The following is a 16,209-nucleotide window of genomic DNA, read 5'->3' as shown; positions in this document are numbered from 1 at the left end:
AATTATCAAATATTTTTAATATTCTTTCAAAACATTATGAAGACTTAGACTATCAAATTGTTTTGATGTTATAATTAGAAGATTTATATTATGTTTAAAAAACTTATTAGTTAAAATGGGTAAAATATAATACGTATTTATTATACATTATTGAGAAAGTTAGTGACATTAATATTTTGTGAACACAAATTCAAAAAAAAATTAAAAAATTGAACATACATAACCAAATTTAAAACGGTGAATATAAAAAGAAAATTATGTTTCGGGTGTGGAATCTCATAATCAATTGAATCTACTATAAATAATAACAATAAAAAAATTAATATGTGATTAATTTAATTTTTGAAAACAAAGTGAAATGTATATTAATAATTCGTTGAAAAAATTACATGGTTGTAGCGAAAATATTGAAATTTGGATGTAGTTATGATGGAATATCAATGAAGTATACGATATCAAATTGTAAACTTATAAGTGACCGAATTCGGTGTAAGGATAGAAATAATTTGAAATATCTTGATTCATGGGAATAATAATATTAATAAATTATGAAAATGTGTTATGTTTAATAATATTCACCAAATCATATGTGCCGAATAATATTTAAAAATGATGATAAAACGGTTATTTAATTTATGATATATTAAGTATTGATTATTAGCAATTAACACAATTTGAATATTGTGTTCTTAAATAACGCGGTTACTATTTTAGTATTAAATAATAATTAATATTCGCGTAAATTAAAGTAAGATTACATTACAATTATGGTAAGTATAATGATAACTTATTCTACTTAATGTCATATCACAAAAATTAAAATCAAATCGATTCTAATTTTACTAATATGACTAATTAATTTAGAAATAAAAATAAGTTAATATTTAATAATAATATGTAGCTTAATTTAGGAATGAAATAATAAGAACAATAATAAAAACACATAAATTATTTCTTTAATTATCGTTATTATAGTGAAACCTTTAAAACAAAAATTATATTCAAATAATCATCTCCAAAAATAACCGATTGATTATAGAAAAAAGTATTATTAGAATGTATTTACATAATAAGTTTTAATATTTCCATGTTTAAGGCTTTTCCGAAATCAGTTTATAATTAATAATAATACATTGAAAATACTCTAGGAATCAAATAATAACAATAATAAATACATAAACTATTATTCCTTAATTATCGTTTTTATATTCAAAACTTTAAATAAAATTTGAATTTCAAATTATAGTCAACAGGTTAAATAATAACTTAGATTTGAATATTAATTATAGTTAAATAATAGCAGATTAACTTAATGTACATTTAAATTTTTAAAAAATTCTAAACTAAATTATATTTGGAAGATCAATATTATATTGTAAGATATATTTTAAATTATTATATAAAATATTATAAAAAATTTAGTAAATTTATAATCAATATTTCTGGAATATTAATGATCAATATTGTCTCTAATCGATTCGATTCCGTTAAATTATATATGAAACAAATAATTTACAAACAAATTTATTAAACATTCAAAAAAAATTGTAATTAACAAAATATTAAATCGAAGTTTCTAACTTTTGATAAAACTGAATCAAAATTGACCGGAAAAAAATCATAAATTGGACGGAAATTATGTTTGTTAATATTTAGTAAAAAAAACAATAACAAATTGGACGGGAAAAAAATCAGAAATTGGACGGAAATTCACTTCTTAATATTTAGTAAACAAAACAATAACAAAGTGGCCGGAAATTAAAGAAATTGGACGGAAATTACCTTTAATCATCATTAATTGACCAAGAATATCGTTATAACATCGTCTCTAAGGAACGGCCAATTGAACGGAATCGAATCGATTGGAGACATCAATAACCTTGGAAGTGAAGAAAATCATAGTAGATTCAACAATTGTTGGTAAATACTGTAGACGTTCGATGTTGGATATGAGCAACGAAATTAGGGTTCGTATCTTCGTGAGGAGGTTAGAGAGAAAAATAAGTGGTGGAATTGGTTGTGGATTATGAAAAATGGATCGGGTATAGTTTTCTTTGGACGAAGCGGGTTATTTACGGGTCATGGGTTATAAATATTGTAAAATGGGTCCGTGTGGAGGGATTTTAATATTGATTTATTTTAATGGCTAGTAATTAATAGAATAGGAAATATGACACATGACATCTAGGTAGCATCCTATGTGGAGGGCCTAGAATGGTGTCATGTGTACAATTGTATTGATTTAATAGTATTTAAAGATTGATATAAATATGTAAAATATGCAAAACAACCCCTTAACTAACTTAAATTCATTTAGTAACTAATCGACACTGTCTAGAGCTATGATTAGATCCAAACAACGACGTATTAACGTAGATCCTTCGCCGTCTCCCAATTATTTCCATCTTTCGGTTCAAATATGTATCTAAACATTGGCGACCGCTTTTAAATGACCCTCATTTCTTCCTCCAATACAACAACCATCCAAATCATCGTCGTATAAAAATTGTGCTGTCTTGTAATTGATTAATGCTTTGTTGCCCGGGGGTGGCGGCGCAACTTGTCGTCTGCTCAACTGCCTCTCTATTGTAATTGGATTCTTTTATTTTCTAATAAGAGAAACAATAAATATGTCAATGCTTTGTTTTAGTGATCGAGGGCACACACGTGATCGCGATTACTATGTGTATAACCCCCACAAGGGCCAAGGCCACAACCAAGCATTGTGCGACTGTCCCACCGATGGTGTGAGGTTTGGATGCTCTTAGAAAGTGTCCGTTTTATGGGGCTGCAATACAAACTTATTTGTATTATGAAAACTATTTCGGTATGTTTGAATGCGTATGAGATGGTGAGTAATTAATCATTCAGGATGGTTTATTAAGTATCAAGTGGAGCTTGATGTTCTTCAGGGCACTTATACCACCATGATAACCAGAAAAATGATCTTAAGTGTTACATGCAATACCATAACTTAGGATTAATGATAACATACCTTAGGTTGGGTGGGTTGACCACTCGTATTGATGTCATAAAGTTGGTAGACATCACATATTAAGTTTCAAAATAAATTTATTCGAAATAAAGATTATAAAATATTAAAATTCAATAATTGTTCTTCATTAATAAAATACAAAAAAAATGGTTCGAAAATGTTGAATAATTCAAGTCAACAATAACAAAGTCTTAAAAGCTTCCATAACAAGTTCTATTTCAGATTATAATCAACTTCCATGGCAAGCTTTCACCATGACAACCAACTTAAATACACCCTTTCTTCATGATCCTCAAATCACTCAAAAAATGGTGAACAAAAGAATAAAAATAAAGAAAACCCGAAACACCCTCGAAGATTGCTTCTCTGAGGCAGTGTCCACAGAGTCCGGAGCTATAATTGGTTCCAACGATGACCTTCTAAATGAAATCCTTCGTAGGCTACCCGTCACCTCCATCCTTCGGTTCAAATCTGTATCTAAACACTGGCAATCGCTTTTAAGTCATCGACGTGTCACCCTCTTTTATGACAAAGTTCCGGTTTCTCTTGGTCTTTTTGTTCGTGATTTGTTTGTTCCGTTTGATGTTGAAAACCCAACCCCTCCTCCTTTTCGTAGTCTAAATTTCTATCGTGCTCGTTCTGGTATCAAAATTGTGCACTCTTGTAACGGGTTATTGCTTTGTTGTAGCAATCGAGGGACGGAACTTACACGTAAATATTATGTTTTAATCCCACAACCAAGCAATTTGCAATCCTCCCATCGATCATAGGAGGTTCAAGTGCTAGTAGAACCATCCATTTTATGGGTCTAGCATTTCATCAAGTAGATTCCGATCATTACAAAGTTGTTTGTATTCGTAGAGTAAATCGTTACAATAATATGTTTCAAATCCAGATCTACTCGTCTGATACTGGGAAATGGAGAATTTCACAAGAATCTTTCCATGCATCTTATTTTAGGTCTTTCACTTATGAAGTTAAGTATGGAGTTTACTTGAATGGAGCGGTGCATTGGATTGGTTTTAATCTTATTGCATACTTTAAGATCAATGTAGAGCAATTGCAAACGATGGTGTTACCGGATATGAGTTCTTGGTCTAATGGAGGGAGGCGGTATTACTTTGGGGAATCTGGTGGCCATCTACATTTGGTGCAGGACGCGGGCAAAAAAAACCCTCTACACTTTAATGTGTACGAAATGTTGAGCGATTATTCAGGGTGGATTATCAAATACCGAGTGGAGCTTGATGAGCTTCCGACTGCTTACCCCTATCTACCAAATTATAAAATTGAAGTATTTGATGTGCTTAGGGGTGAAGAAGAAGATGAAGATTCTACATTCATGGTGGTGAAGATTCTTGGGAAGATTATAAGGTACAATGTCTTTAACAAGAGTTTTGAACAATTAATCGATTTGCCCAATATTCTCTACTATCAAGAATTCAGTTACACGAATGTTAATCGTTTTACCCAAAAGTTATCATCCTTCTGACGTGAGAATCTTGGATCATGAACGGGGCCAAGTCAACCTTTCATGTTTTTTTTCTTCTTTAGTCTCATTCTTGTACACCCATAAAGTTACCTACATGTCTAAAAACACAAGAAATGAATTCAGTCTTAAACATGTTGCATGCAAGTTACACCACACCTAAGTGTTTTGGTTGTAACCTATTTTTGTCCAAGTGGACTTCCTGAAATTAGGGTTGAATATTTGGCAGTCAGAGTTTACCTGTAGTCAACGGAACATTTTTAGTCAACGGATGCATGTGCTTAGTGATGGGTTTTGGATTAGGCTGTAAAACGTTCATCAAACCGTTTGGTAGGAAGTTAATATATGTTCGTTCGTTTAATAAATGAGCGAACATGAACAAGAAATTCCGTTCGATTATTACACAAACGAACATGAAATGAGTCCTCGTTTGTTCAATTGTGTTCGTGAACATTCAATGATGTATTCATGAACATTTGTTTGTATATATTTTTCATGCAAGTTTTTTGTACATTTATTAATTACTTTATCTAAACATTTTATATTTTTTTTAACTTATTACCCTTAACATAAAATAGAAAATCATATTCTCAGTGTTTTTGCCGATTTAATTTTTATTCAAATATGTTAGCAGTGAGCAATAACCGAAACGTTAACTGAAACCAAACCAAAAACCAACAAAACTGAACTGAAAACCAAACTAGCTTAAATCAATTAACAGTTTTTATTACCGTTGGTTAACTGAATCAAACCACATATTTTTATATATTTGTATGCGTTATATCTTTGTTATTCAAGTTTTTTTTATCTTCATTGCATTTATTTATAAGTGAACTTCATACATTTTTAAGCAAATATTTTAGCCAAAGTTTGATTCTTGTTATAATTGAACCGAACAAAAGGGTCAAGTTATTCTACAAAAGTGAACAAATATGCAAAGGTTGAGAAGGATTTGTAGCCATACAAAAAAACCCATCATTTTTTTAAAAAAATAAATATATAAATAAATCATAACTTAAAATTTAATAAAAAAACGAAAAAATTAATAACACAAAATGTTTCCACCGTCTTTCTCCTTCTCATAAAAAAACAACGATAAGTGAAAGTTGTCGTATCTTTTTGTTTATCATTGTGTTTCGTGTTTATTTTCGTCATTGATTGTGTCTTTTTTCCTTAGCATTGTGTCTTTTTTTCTTTATATTTGTTATATTACTAAACATTGTGTTATATTTTGTGGCATTGTTTTATATTTTGTGATCTATTGTGTCTTTTTTAATTATAATTGCGTCTTTTGTTCATTTTCATTATTGTGTCTTTGATCTCGACATTGTGTCTCTTCGTCAACTATTTATTTATTTTTTGGTATTTTTTGGAACGGGAATGATGGCGGAAACATTTTAGTATTTTAATTTTTTTCGTTTTTTATTTATATTTTAAGTTGTAATTTTTTAACTATATTTTTAAATTTATTTTTAAAGAGTTTTTTTCCATCAAACAAAAAACTGACAAAACTAATTTAATGAAACTAACTGAACAACTGGAATTCAAATCCATTCGTTAACATAATAGATTAACAGGTAACTTCGGTTTTAGTTTCGGATGCAGTTTTAGCCAATAACCGAATTAAACCGAACCGAACCGAACCGAACCGAACCGAACCGCCGACAATATCCGACGCTTCTAAAATACAAGTCGTTAAACCGCGCCATTCTTCCTGCTTCCGCCATGGACGTTGAAGAGAAGCTGTTTGTTAAATCGCTAAATAATCTCACATTATTCACATGCTCAACAATATTATTCTCTATACTCTCCGTTCAGTTCTTCTCTAAAACCCTAACTAACTACTCTACTCTCCTCACCACCAACCGGCGTACAGCTTCTTCGGTTTCTCATCGCCGGTGACTACACATCCGCCACGTGTGAGATTATCTCGGAGGTAGTTGTTTATTCTTTGCTCTTATTATTATTTAATTATTTATAGTTTTAGTTGCCGTATGCTTTGAGATTGTTAGGATGTGCTCGTATCAGACTGCTACTGTTACGTCTTCATTCAGTTTAAACAGTTAGGTTGTAATATTTACGGAACTGATACGTCTAATTTAATTTCGTTCAATTCGTTGCTATTTTCGCCAATAGAATCACACGAATTACTTAGGAGGTATTTGTTTATGTTCTGCTTCTATTGTTTAATTATTATTTATAGTTTTTGTTACTAACTTACTATTATTTTTTACATGTTCATTCAATTTAAACAGTTAGGTTGTAATGTATGAATAAGTTAGTGATAGGGAACGGATACGCCTAATCTAATTTCGTTCGGTACTATTTTCACCTGCATATGCCAATAGAACCGCACAGATTATTTCGGAGGTGTTTGTTTACGTGCTGCGCACATTTTTGAATGATTTATACTTTTTGTTGCTGATGCTTTTAGATTGAATAAAAATACCTTGCTAGGATATGCTTAAGTTTGGGAATATATGTTAGATTGTTACTGTTACATGTTGATTCAATTTGAACGGTTAGGTTGTAATATTTGGGAAAACTTTTAATTTCAGCTTAAGTTAGTGATTACTGGCTGGTTTTATTGTCATTGTTTGATAGGGAACCTATATGTCTAATTTAGTTTCTTTTAACAATATTGTACCTGCAACTAAACTGTCTTGTCAGCATTCTTCAGTGGTGTATCCAAACAGCTTATAGTTATTTGGTGTCGTTAAGTTAGTGTGAAACATAATATTAGAAACTAAGTTCTTACCTGGCATGTTGTGCTTGATATTATAGAAACTACTCTTAAAGCTTATAATAATATATTAATATGTTTCTCTATTAGTATCTTTTCAAATGCTTTTGTTCGATTCTTCAGAGTTGTATCTAGACTCTGCTGGTTGTAATATCGTTTAGCAATATCAGTGCATCATCGATTAGCGATTAATTAAAGTTCGAGTACTAAAAAGTTAATCAGTGCATCACCGATTAGCAACTAGTCGCGATTAAATCTTATTTTTCCAACACTGCTGGTTGTAATATCATACAACAACATCAAACATGCAACTGAAATGTATTGCTCACTGTCTTCCACGGTGTGTCTAAACAGCTTAGAGAGTTATTTGTACTAAATTATCTTCTTGTGCTTGATGATAAAGAAACTACTCTGAAAGCTTATTGTAATTCTGTTCACAAAAGGCAGTTTGCTTCTCTATTAGCAGTTATTACCTTTTTAAAATGCTTCTGTTCCAATGATTAACCATTTTCCATTTTACTGTTAGATCATGATGCGATTGCCAGACGATGCACAAGTCAGCAGTGAGTTGTGGTATGAGGTGGTTGATTGCATTAAGGCGCGGGTTCCTGTCAGGGCTTTGTCTCGTTCTGCAAGTGATGCAGAGAACAGTGACATTGTGGAAACATTACCTTTAGAACAGAATCCAGTGAGAAAACGCTACAAGACTCTGTCTGCAGATATGATTTGTTCAAATGACGACCTTCTAACAGATTACAGAAATCCTTGTCCGGATCCCATCTCCCTCCATCCCTGGGTTCAAATTTGTATCCAAACACTGGCGGAGGCTTACAAGTGACCCATATTCAAATTTATCCCCATTCAGTTTGTTGCTATTTTCGCCTGCATACGCAATTCAAACAATTCCGAGGACTGTGATGGCCAACCGAACCGCTTGTCAGGGTATTTCGGAGGTATTTGTTTATGTTCTGCTTATATTTTTATAATTATTAAAACTTTTTGTTGTCATATGCTTTGAGACTGTTACCATCCCATATTCATTTAATTTAAACAGTTAGGTACTCAGGATAAATTTAGGGAAACTTTAAGTTATAGCTTAAGTTAGTGATTGCTGCCTGGTTGTAATATCATTGTTTGACAGGGAGCCTATATGTCTAATATAGTTTCATTTAAAAATATCGAACCTGCAACTAAAGTGTATTGTCAACATACTTCTGGGGTGTATCTAAACAGCTTAGAGTTATTTGTACTAAATTATCTTATACCATAATAAATTCTTACCTGGAATGTTGTGCTTAATATAGAAACTACTCTAATACCTAAAAATCTTTTGTTCTTGTTATCATTCCAAACTAACCATTTTCCATATTACTGTTAGATCATGATGCAAGACGATGCGCAAGTCAGCAATGAGTTGTGGGATGAGATGATTGATTGCATAAAGGACTTAATCAGTCAAACATGTAGTCGAAGGACTTATTGGTGAATTCCTCAAACAGTGTATTTGGTATTTCTTTAACTCTATTGATATACATTTTTTTTTGTCAAAAGTTAATATTATATAAAAAAAACTAATATACTGTACTATAGGTGAATTTGTAAAAATTAAATAGTAAACGGTTTAATAAAAAAAATTGTATTGTAGTTAATGGAAAATAAATTTGCCATATTATGAATTTGTATACTACCAAATAAATTTTTTTATTGACAAATTTCTTTTTCTTCCCGGGACATGAACCCAGGACCTTTGGGCGTTTAAGAGACTTTTGTCTCTCCCAATGGGACACCAACCCCGGGACTGCTACCAATAGTTATAAATGTCTGTTTTGGTTCATTCACAATATCTGAATCTGATTATTCAATATTACATAATCTTGTAACAGACCACGATCACGAGATTTCTTTCCTCAATGACCGATTTCGCCTTTGACTTACAAATGAGGTTTCACATCTAATGATATTTTCTTCAGCTTAAAAGGCAGTCTTTCGCCTTTAAAACCCACACCTCTTCTGTCTCCAGTCTCCGACGCTCTAAAATGGCAATTACCAGATCCAAAATTAGGAAAACCCGAAACGCTTTAAAGCCTTGCTTACCGCAGGCCTCCACAACAGATTCCGATCATCAATTGACTCCGTCTGCGGAACGGATCGGTTCCAACGATGACATTTTAACCGAGATCCTTCTCCGGCTCCCTGTTATCTTCATCCTTCAGTGCAAATCTGTATCCAAATACTGGGAGTGGCTTTTAAGTCAACGACACTTCACACTCAGTCATGACAAACTTCAGATCTCTCCTGGTCTTTTTGTCCGCAATATTTACATCCCGTTTGATGTTGAAGACCGTAGCCCTCCTCCGTTCCGTAGACTCGATTTCTGCCCTGATCTTAACGGTATCAAAATCGTGCAATCCTGTAATGGTTTACTTCTTTGTTGTAGCAATCGTGGTCGTATATGCGATCGCAAGTACTACGTGTTCAATCCCACCACCAAACAGTTTGCGATCGTCCCACCTGTCCCCGTAGGTGACGACGCTCGTAAGTATATCTGTTTCTTTGGGCTCGCATTTCATCAAACAACTTGTCCGCATTACAAAGTTGTTTGTGTCCTTGTTCCAAAGAAAACAAAATCCCGTCCCCTTGAGTATTTGTTGCCTATTCAAATCTATTATTCAGAAACAAGGGAATGGAAGACAAACAATCATTTCTGTACTTCTCGTTACCCCGCTTTTCAGTAATGGAGTCTATTGGAATGGAGCAATTTACTGGGCTCCTTTTACAGATGATTCATGGTACTTTGATCTTAACGAAGAACGCTTGAAAGATCTGACTTTACCACTGTCTATGCGCACGAGTCATTCCCCAATTTACTTTGGGGAATCACGAGGCCATCTGCATCTGGTGGATACCGCCGTTAATGGATTCGATACCTACGTGACTGTATATGAGATGTTGGCAGACCATTCGGGGTGGTTTGTCAAGTTCACAGTGGAGCTTCGTAAATATGATCTTCCTTTCTTTCATCCTGGTATGATTAAGAGCTTTTGGTGGAACACTAATTGCACATTGGAAGTACTTGATGTTGTTAGAGGTGAAAAAGAAGAAGATGCATTCATTGTGTTGAAAATTTGGGATAGAATCATAAGGTACAATCTTCTGGATAACAGTTTCAAGACCTTATTCGATATGACTGACAGGAGCCTTGGTATGATATATTTAGATGCTCATCGCTATATCCAATCTTTAAGTTCGTTCTAAACGACAATCCAGTGGTAAAATTGCATCTTGTTCCCTATTTGATTTGGAGTTGAGTTTTTAGCTGTAAGAAGATTGCAGGTGAAGTATATGATGCCGCAATGACTTAGGATTTGTGTTTAATAAAATGTTTAAACTTGCTTTTTAGTGTTTCATGTCTTTGGGAATTTTATATGCTTTTGTTGAGATTATTACTTTATATCTTATTTGACTTTTCCTGGGTGGGTACATTTTCAATTGTTGCTAGAATAATTGTATATGGGCTTCAGTTTCTCCACCATACTGTTGGAAATATGACTGATTTTCATTCTGTATCGCTCGTTAAATATTTTGGTCATTTTTCTCTCTCTATGCGAGTGAAATTGCATCTTGTTGCCAGTTGATCTTTCTTTCCTTTTTTTTTAACCGTCTTCCATATGTGTGATTGTTTTGGAGGTGAATTTTTAGCTTCGGAAGACTGCAGGTGATGTTTAAATATGTGAAACAGTTGACTCTTACACTTTTTGTTGCGTCAGTTTGATGGAAATGACAATTGTGATCTTAGGGAGGGTACACAGAACTAGAGTTAATCATAAAGTGGTATATTCTTGAAGCTGTTTTACATCTAGGATTCCTGTCACACGTGTGCCAGAAATGGTCATTGAGTCTGAGTCTGAGTTTGAGCTTGAGCTTGAGCTTGTCCTATATCGTTGGTGGACCAACCTTGGAGTGGTTAAAATTTTCAATTTAAATGTAAACACTTGTCATATCAAATTTAGATACCTATAAAAATAATATAATTAAACTTCTTGATGTGTGTCCGTAATTCATCCTGGGCGCTCGATCACCTTCTACCACGATAACCAGAAAATTTACCTAAAGTGTTACAACACCATAACTTAGGGCTGTTCACGAGATGAGCCGAACGGAGCGAAGGCTTGCTCGTTGTTTGGCTCGTTTACAACCGAACCAAACCGACGGCTGAAATTTGAACCTAGTGAAAACCGAAACGAGCCAAAATCGAAACGAGCATTTTTCGATCGAACATTGAGTGATTTCGAGTATTATTTATTTCTTTTTCACATTAAAATTTTCAATAAAAAACAAATTTGAAGGTTGTACATAATATATTTAATAAATAAATTACTAGTTTTTAGAAAAACGTGTAATATATTATAATTTTTTATGAAAAAAAAAGTTTGAAGTGAGATACAATGATCATGTAAACAAACTTTTAGTATTCTAAAAACTTGAATCGAACAAATAAAACAATAAAATTGACGGAATATGAAAAATTTAAAGAGGTAAAAATAATTGAAAGCTTATATTTATCTGTTTTGTCTATATATTTATATATTTGTTCATATATATAATTATATATAAAATAAATTAAAAATATTCGAGCCGAACTGAACCGAGCAGACCTTTGCTTGTTGCTTGGCTCGTTTACAAACCAAACCGAGCAGAGCGGCTCGTTTTCAATCGAGCGTGAAAACAAGCGAGTATTTTTCGAGCAATTTCCGAACGAGTGACAGAAAAAGTTTGGAAGACACTACCATAACTTAGTATTAATGATAGCATACATTAGGTTGGGTGGGTTGACCACGTGTATTGATGTCATAAAGTTGGTAGACATCACATATTAACTTTTAAAAAAAGTTCATTCAGAATTAAGATTATAACAATATTAAAATTCAATAATTGTTCTTCATTACCTGGTAATCAACGGGACATTTTTAGTCAACGGATGTATGGGCTTAGTGATGGGTATTGGATTGGGCTGTAAAACGTTCAGCGAACCGTTTGATCAGAAGTTTATTATGTTCGTTCGTTTAAAAAATAAGCGAACATGAACAAGAAATTCCGTTCGATTATTACACAAACGAACATGAAATGAGTACTCGTTTGTTCAGTTGTGCTCGTCAACATTCAGTAATATATTCATGAACATTTGTTTGTATATATTGTTCATGCAAGTTTTTCGTACATTTATTTACTTTATCTAAACATTATATATTTTTTTAACTTATTACCCTTAACATAAAATAGAAACCCATATTCTTACATTTTTTTTGCATTGTTTCCATTTCATTTTTCATTATTCACATTGATGAATACATCGATCTCAATCACTAGGCTACGCCGATTTCGTTTGTGATCGTGAACCGTTCATGAACACATTCATTTCCTTAATGAACAAGCACATGCATAAATCTCGTCCGGTAAATGTTCGTGAACCGTTCGGTTCATTTAAAACCCCAGTTTTAAATGCATGGACGTGGGACAGTGGGAGTCTAGGTTCGCTGAACCAAATCATTAAAATCTATAACATATATAAACGAAAACATAAAAATCATACATGTCGTGATATGGTCGCTCCCCTTTTTTTGGAGTCACCAGATTTGCTTGATTTTCAAATGGAGGTTTCTCATGTATTTGACCCGAATTCACGGGTATGGGTCTTATCAAACCCATATATTTCTTAAACGGGTTATTACATCTCACTAAATTAAAAACTAATCCCACCAAATATTTGATATAAAAATCCTATAAAGTTGGGATATACTAAAATTTAATCTATGATTTATTTAACAAAATATATATGATTTATAATTAATAGACCAATTTTATAGTTAAAAAAATAAACGGGTCTTTTGTCTCATCAAACCCACATAGCTTTTAAATCGGGTTATAAAATCTCATTTATTTGTGAAACAATTTATCATAAAATTATAAGTATATTATTAACTTTCATACAATAAAAAAACAAAAATTCAAAAAATAAATAAGTATGAGAAACAAATAACATAAAACAACCCCGTAATACGGGGGATAAAAACTAGTATTTATATATTTGTACGTTTTATATCTCCATTTCATAAATTTCATGTTTTTTTTATCTTCATTGCATATATTTTAAGCAAATATTATCACAACCGAATCAAACAGAAATCCAATAAATTAATGAATAAAACGAACCGATTAACTGAAAATCAAATCTCATAGTTAATAGAATAGATTAACCAATAACTTCTCTTTCGGTTTAGGATTCGGATTCAGATTTAGCCAATAACCAAACCGACCCGCACACAATGCAACTCGTTAAACCGCGCCATTCTTCCCGCTTCCGCCATGGAAGTTGAAAACAAGCTTTAGACACTGAAGAAGATAAGATAGCTGGGGTTTCAAACGAAGCTAAACAATCTCGCATTATTGACATGCTCAACAATATTATTCTCTATACTCTCCGTTCAATTCTTCTCTGAAACCCTAACTAACTACTCTATTCTCTTCACCACCAAAGGCCGTACAGCTTCTTCGGTTTCTCATCGCCGGTCACTACACTACCGCCACGTGTCAGATTATCTCGGAGGTAGTTGTTTATTCTCTGCTTCGATTATTATTTGATTATTATTATTTATTTATAGTTTTAGTTGCCATATGCTTTGAGATTGTTAGGATGTGCTCATATTAGACTGTTACTGTTAAGTCTTCATTCAGTTTACACAGTTAGGTTGTAATATTTACGGAACTGATACGTCTAATTTCATTTCGCTCAATTCGTTGTTATATTCGCCAATTGAACCGCACGAATTACTTCGGAGGTATTTGTTTATGCTCTGCTTCTATTGTTTAATTATTATTTATAGGTTAGTGATAGGGAACCGATGCGTCTAATTTAGTTTCGTTCAATTCGGTGCTATTTTCGCCAGCATATGCCAATAGAACCGCACAGATTATTTCGGAGGTGTTTGTTTATATTCTGCTCATATTTTTCTGAATGATGTATACTTTTTGTTGCTGATGCTTTGAGATTGAATAAAAGTAGTTTGCTAGGATGTGCTTATGTTTCGGAATATTAGATTGTTACATTTACAAGCTCATTCAATTTAAACAGTTAGGTTGTAATATAATTTAGGGGAACTTTTAATCTCAGCTTAAGTGAGTGATTACTAGCTGGCTGTAATATAATCTAATTTAGTTTCATGTAACAATATTAATTCTGCAACTAAAGTGTATTGTCAACATTCTGCAGTGGTGTATCTAAACAGCTTGGAGTTATTTGGTACCATTAAGTTAGTGTAAAACATAATATTAGAAACTAAGTTCTTACCTGGCATATTGTGCTTGATATTATAGAAACTACTCTTAAAGCTTATAATAATATATTAACATGTTTCTCTATAACTCTATAAGTATATTTTCAAATGCTTCTGTTTGATTCTTCAGAGTTGTGTCTAAACACTGCTGGCTGTAATATCATTTAACAATATCAGTGCATCATCGATTAGCGATTAATTAGAGTTCGAGCACAAAAAAATGAATCAGTGCATCACCGATTAGCGACTAGTTGCGATTAAATATAATTTTCTAAACACTGCTGGTTGTAATATCATTTAACAACATCAAACATGCAACTGCAGTGTATTGTTCACTGTCTTCCATGGTGACTCTAAACAGCTTAGAGAGTTATTTGTACTAAATTATCTTCATGTGCTTGATGATATAGAAACTACACTTGAAGCTTATAATAATTCAGTTCACAAAAGACAATTTGTTTCTCTATTAGCAGTTAGTACCCTTTTAAAATGCTTCTGTTCCAATGATTAACCATTTTCCATTTTACTGTTAGATCATGATGCGATTGCCAGACGATGCACAAGTCAGCAGTGAGTTGTAGGATGAGGTGGTTGATTGCATTAAGGCGCGGGTTCCTGTCAGGGCTTTGTCTCGTTCTGCAAGTGATGCAGAGAACAGTGACATTGTGGAAACATTACCTTTAGAACAGAATCCAGTGAGAAAACGCTATAAGACTCTGTCTGCAGATAAGATTAAAAGCGTTTATGGAGAATAGATTGATTGCCTTTCATTGATAACAATAATCCCTTTATATAGGGAGAGAATACAATGATACCTATCTCTAATGAGGAAACATAATCACCCTATAATTACATAAGATAAATACCAATAATACAAATAATATATCTTCTAAATATATTCTAATAATATCGGCTAAGACTCCCCCGCAGTTTGAACGGGCGTAGGACAGACGTTCAAGCTGGAACGAAAAAACTGAAACAATTGGCGTGACAAGCCCTTGGTGAAAATATCCGCATATTGCAATGGAGAGGGGACATGAAGAACGCGAATATCCCCAACATGAACTTTTTCCCGAACAAAGTGAATGTCAATTTCTATGTGCTTCGTTCGTTGATGTTGAACCGGGTTATCGGACATGTAAACAGCTGAAACTTTGTCGCAGTAGACCACCGTAGCCCGACGGAGCGGGAGATGTAATTCCAGCAACAAGTTGCGTAACCAAGTCGCCTCCGCAACCGCATTAGCAACACCCCTATATTCCGCCTCTGCACTAGAACGTGATATTGTAGGTTGGCGCTTGGAGGACCAAGAGATTAAATTATCCCCAAGGAAAACACAGTACCCACTAGTAGAACGACGGGAGTCTGGACAACCTCCCCAATCAGCATCTGAGTAAGCAACCAAAGAAGTGATGGTAGATTTACGTAATCGAATACCATAGTCAACAGTGCCTTGTAGATACCGCAAGATGCGTTTTAAGAACGCAAAATGGGGATCACGAGGTTCGTGCATAAACAAGCAAAGTTGCTGAACCGCATAAGAAATGTCGGGACGAGTAAACGTCAAATATTGTAAAGCGCCTGCAAGACTTCGATATAAAGTAGGATTAGCAAATAGTAACCCATCCGAAGCACTAAGCTTGGAAGACAA

At 33.2% G+C, this 16,209-nt stretch overlaps 1 protein-coding gene and 1 pseudogene across 1 annotated transcript; both read left to right on the top strand.

Moving 5' to 3' along the window:
• Positions 1-3,022: 3,022 nt before the first annotated feature.
• Positions 3,023-4,487, top strand: LOC143626902 (F-box protein At5g07610-like; annotated as a pseudogene).
• Positions 4,488-8,088: 3,601 nt separating this feature from the next.
• LOC143626891 (F-box protein At5g07610-like) lies at positions 8,089-10,698 on the top strand. Its single transcript, XM_077096830.1, has 2 exons — positions 8,089-8,180; positions 8,606-10,698. The coding sequence occupies exon 2, from the start codon at positions 9,264-9,266 to the stop codon at positions 9,960-9,962; it is 699 nt and encodes a 232-aa protein (XP_076952945.1). The 5' UTR covers positions 8,089-8,180; positions 8,606-9,263; the 3' UTR covers positions 9,963-10,698.
• The last annotated feature ends 5,511 nt before the right edge of the window (positions 10,699-16,209 follow it).

This window comes from Bidens hawaiensis, unplaced genomic scaffold (assembly GCF_021521415.1).
Source record: "Bidens hawaiensis isolate Kalapana, Puna unplaced genomic scaffold, B.hawaiensis_p1.1 tig00000458_1, whole genome shotgun sequence".
NCBI lineage: Eukaryota > Viridiplantae > Streptophyta > Magnoliopsida > Asterales > Asteraceae > Bidens > Bidens hawaiensis.
Note: the sequence above shows the minus strand (reverse complement) of the source record. Positions and strands in the feature narration are given on the sequence as shown.